At 41.6% G+C, this 3,964-nt stretch overlaps 1 protein-coding gene across 1 annotated transcript; it reads left to right on the top strand.

The window, feature by feature from the left end:
* The first annotated feature begins 542 nt into the window (after window positions 1–542).
* LOC116538633 lies at window positions 543–3,609 on the top strand. Its single transcript, XM_032261119.1, has 4 exons — window positions 543–1,477; window positions 1,713–2,177; window positions 2,373–2,621; window positions 2,740–3,609. The coding sequence occupies exons 2-4, from the start codon at window positions 2,076–2,078 to the stop codon at window positions 3,607–3,609; spliced, it is 1,221 nt and encodes a 406-aa protein (XP_032117010.1). The 5' UTR covers window positions 543–1,477; window positions 1,713–2,075.
* The last annotated feature ends 355 nt before the right edge of the window (window positions 3,610–3,964 follow it).

The raw sequence follows: 3,964 nt of genomic DNA, 5'->3' as shown, positions 1-3,964 counted from the left end.
GACATTAGCCTGCAGGTATTGTGGCCATACCCATTGCTACTGTGGCAACAGGTAGCAAAACAGTGACATAGTCTTCTAGTTTGAGTGCCAAGTTTAGAAGGCCAGTCACACCCTGCACAGTTCAACAGGCTGTCTCTATATCTCTACTTTTCCTGCTAAGTGGCTGTTGAAAGACCAAAACCACAGAGACATTCATTGGCTTCAGCATTATATTAATTAAATAATTCAAACATTTATTTATTCTTTCCTTTATTCAGCAAATATTTAGAGTCTAGCTACCTAGAAACCTTCCCCCTTGGGGCAAAGCCAGTTCTTAGAGAAAGCTTGATACACTACTTGATCTGTTTTTCCCTTAAAGAGGCTGACTATAAAATAATAATACTTCTTTTTAAGTTTCTTTTTAAAAAGCTGATGAATTTTTAGGAACATCAGCAAGTTATTGGATCAGAACAAATGACTTGCAAACATTTCTTTTTGGCACCCCTGAGACTACTGAAAGTTAGGTTCCTGCCGGAATCTGTTGAAATCACTAGTAATGACTTTCCAATTCAGGCTTCCTTTAATCTCTTTGAGGATGATTTTTCTTAGCTTGATAAATGTTGTGGATTTAGTCTTTAATGGTAATGACAAAAAGAGCTAAAAGTCCCAAAAACAGAAATGAACCAAACAAACAAGCAAGTAAGAGAAACAAAAAATGGAGTGGAGATAAGTAAAATGAAAGAAAACTTTTGAAAATCAGTTGTATATCGGGCATGTTATGTACATTATTCTATGCAGTTCTTGAAATAAGTGCATTAGATAGGTAGTATATCACCCTCATTTTACAGATGAGACACATACTTAACAAGCAGCCCAAGGTGATGTCCCTTGTCTTGGGTTAGGCAGACAAGGATTCTAACTAAAATCCATCTGACTCCCAAACTCAGGTTCTTTACATCACACATAGAGACTCTTGTTTTTACTGAACAATGTTTGTTAACACATCACTTAAGGAGAGTCTTCTAGAATTTTGGTCATTTTGATGTGTATTAAATTTCACTCAAAATAAAGCACACTTAAGATCATCAGAAAATGATTGAGCTATAGAGGCAGATGAACTGGTGCCAGCTGCAGAACTGACAATGGTAATAGGTTTGGTCATAGGCACTTTGGGCTTGATAGGGGAGCTTAATTTTGTAGTAGGAATCATAGGTTTTATAGTTGTGGTAGATTTAGTGGCAGATGTAACAGGTTTAGAAGTGGTGGTAGATTTGGTGAAAGATGTAGGAGGCTTAGAGGTAGTGGTAGACTTGGTGGTGAAGGTAGCAGGCTTAGAAATGGTATTTGGTGGCAGAGGTGATAGGCATAAAAGTAATGGTAGATTTGGTGGTAGAGATAGCAGGCTTAGAGGTGGTGGTGGATTTGGTGGCAGAGGTACCAGGTTTGGAGGTTGTGGTAGATTTGGTGGTGAAGGTAGCAGGCTTAGAAATGGTGATAGGTTTGGTGGTGGAAGGTGGTAGGATTAGAGTTGGTGGTAGATTTGGTGGTAGAGGTAGCGGGTTTAGAGGCAGTGGTAGATTTGGTGGTGGAGGTGGTAGGCTTAGAGTTGGCGGTAGATTTGGTGGTAGAAATAGCATGCTTAGAAGTAGTAGTAGATTTGGTGGTGAAGGTAGCAGGTTTACAGGTAGTGGTAGATTTGGTGGTAGAAGTGGTGGGATTAGAAGTAATGGTAGATTTGGTGGTGGAGGTAGCAGGCTTAGAAGTAATGGTAGATTTGGTGATGGAGGTAACAGGCTTAGAGGTGATGGTAGATTTGGCAATAAAGGTAGTAGGCTTAGAAATGGTGGTAGATTTGGTGGCAGGTGTAGTAGGCTTAAAATTGATGGTAGATTTGGTGGCGAAGATAGCAGGCTTAGAAGTGGTGGTAGATTTGGTGGTAGAGCTAACAGGTTTAGAAGTGGTGGTAGATTTGGTAGTGGAGGTAGTAGGTTTAGAGTTGGTGGTAGATTTGGTGGTGGAAGTGGTAGGCTTTGGTGGTGGAGGTAGCAGACTTAGAGGTAGTGGTAGATTTGGTGGTGGATGTAGCTGGCTTAGAAATGGTGGTAGATGTGATGGCAGAGGTGGTAGGCTTAGAAGTAAGGGTAGTATTGGTGGTGAAGGCAGCAGGCTTAGAAGTGGTGGTAGATTTGGTGATGGAAGTAGCAGACTTAAAGATGGTGGTAGATTTGGTGGCGAAGGTAAAAGGCTTAGACGTGGTTTTAGATTTTGTGGTGTATGTAGCAGGCTTGGAGGTGGTGATACATTTGGTGAGGGAGGTAGCAGGGTTAGAAATAATGATGGATTTGGTGATGGAAGTAGCAGGGTTAAAACTGGTTTTAGATTTGGTGATGGAGGAAGCAGGTTTAGAGATAGTGGCAGATTTGGTGATGAAGGTAGCAGGCTTAGAGGTGGTGGTAGATTTGGTGATAGAGGTGTCAGACTTAGAAGTGGTGGTAGATTTCATGGTAGATGTAGCAAGCTTAGATGTGGTGGTAGATTTGGTGGTAAAGGTAGCAGGCTTAGAGATGGTTGTAAATTTTGTGGTGGATGTAGTAGGCTTAGAATTGGTGGTAGATTTGGTGGTGGAGGTAGCAGGCTTAGAGGTGGTGGTAGATTTGATGGTAGAGGTAGCAGGCTTAGAGTTGGTAGTAATATTTGGTGGTGAATGTAGCAGGCTTAGAGGTGGTTGTAGATTTTGTGGTGGATATAACAGGCTTAGAGGTGGTGGTAGATTTGGTGTTGGAGGTAGCAGGCTTAGAAGTAATGGTAGATTTGTTGTTGGAGGTAGCAGATTTAGATATGGTGTTAGATTTGATGATGAAGGTAGCAGGCTTAGAGGTGGTGGTAGATTTCCTGATAAAGGTAGCAGGCTTAGATATTTTGGTAGATTTGGTGGTGAAGGTATCAGGCTTAGAGGTGGTGGTAGATTTGCTGGTGGATGTAGCAGGCTTAGAAGTGGTGGTAGATTTGCTGGCAGAGGTTGTAGGCTTAGAAGTAAGTGTAGATTTGGTGGTGAAGGCAGCAGGCTTAGAGGTAGTGGTAGATTTGGTGGTAGAGGTAGCAGGTGTAGAATTGGTGGTATATTTGGTGGTAGAGGTAGAAGGCTTAGAAATAGTGGTAGATTTGGTGGTGGAAGTCTCAGGCTTAGATGTGGTGGTAGATTTGGTGACGGAGGTGGCAGGTTTGTATGTGATGGTAGATTTGGTTGCAGAGGTGGCAGGCTTAGAAGTAAGGGTAGATTTGGTGGTGGAGGTTGCAGACTTAGAGATGGTGGTACATTTGGTGGTGGAGGTAGAATACTTAGAGGTGGTGGTAGATTTGGTGATGGGGTTTACAATGGTTGTTTTGGTAGCTGTTGTAGTGGTAGCTGTGGTAGGTTTACTAATGGTGGATGATTTGGTGGTAGGAACGTTTTCAGCAGTGGAGAATTTAGGGTTGTTAACCACAGGTTTGGTGGAAACTGGGTTTTACGGCTGTAGCTATAAGATTAAAAATTGGGGAAGATTTGGTTATAGAGGTCACCAGGCTTGTGATGGACTTTCTGCTCATCGATGCAGATTTAATGTTTGTAGATGCTTTGGTGGTCAATAACAATGGTTCTAAGGATACAGTTTTAGAAGTCAGATTAACATTTGTTGGCAACTTCCCAGGTTGTAGGGTAGGACATACCCCTTGATGATGAGGGAGACAGGCAGGTTTAGGTTTCAGTGCTGGCTGTTGACAAGGTCTGAGAGGTGGTTGCTTTTTACCAGGTTACCTTATACAGTGCTTATGTGATCCAGGGTACTGGATAGGTTTATGTGAGTGAAATGACATTGGTTAATGGCAGAATGTATGAAGTTCACAATGTATTACTATGATAAATCAGCTGCCTATTTACTTACTTATACATATGTGTTGTTTTTGTTCAGATAATTGCAACTATAATAAAGAAATGATTGTTGAA

Source organism: Sapajus apella, unplaced genomic scaffold, assembly GCF_009761245.1.
Source record: "Sapajus apella isolate SASKATOON/1434 unplaced genomic scaffold, GSC_monkey_1.0 scaffold121, whole genome shotgun sequence".
In the NCBI taxonomy this organism is placed as follows: domain Eukaryota; kingdom Metazoa; phylum Chordata; class Mammalia; order Primates; family Cebidae; genus Sapajus; species Sapajus apella.
This window is presented reverse-complemented; position numbering and strand designations above follow the sequence as displayed.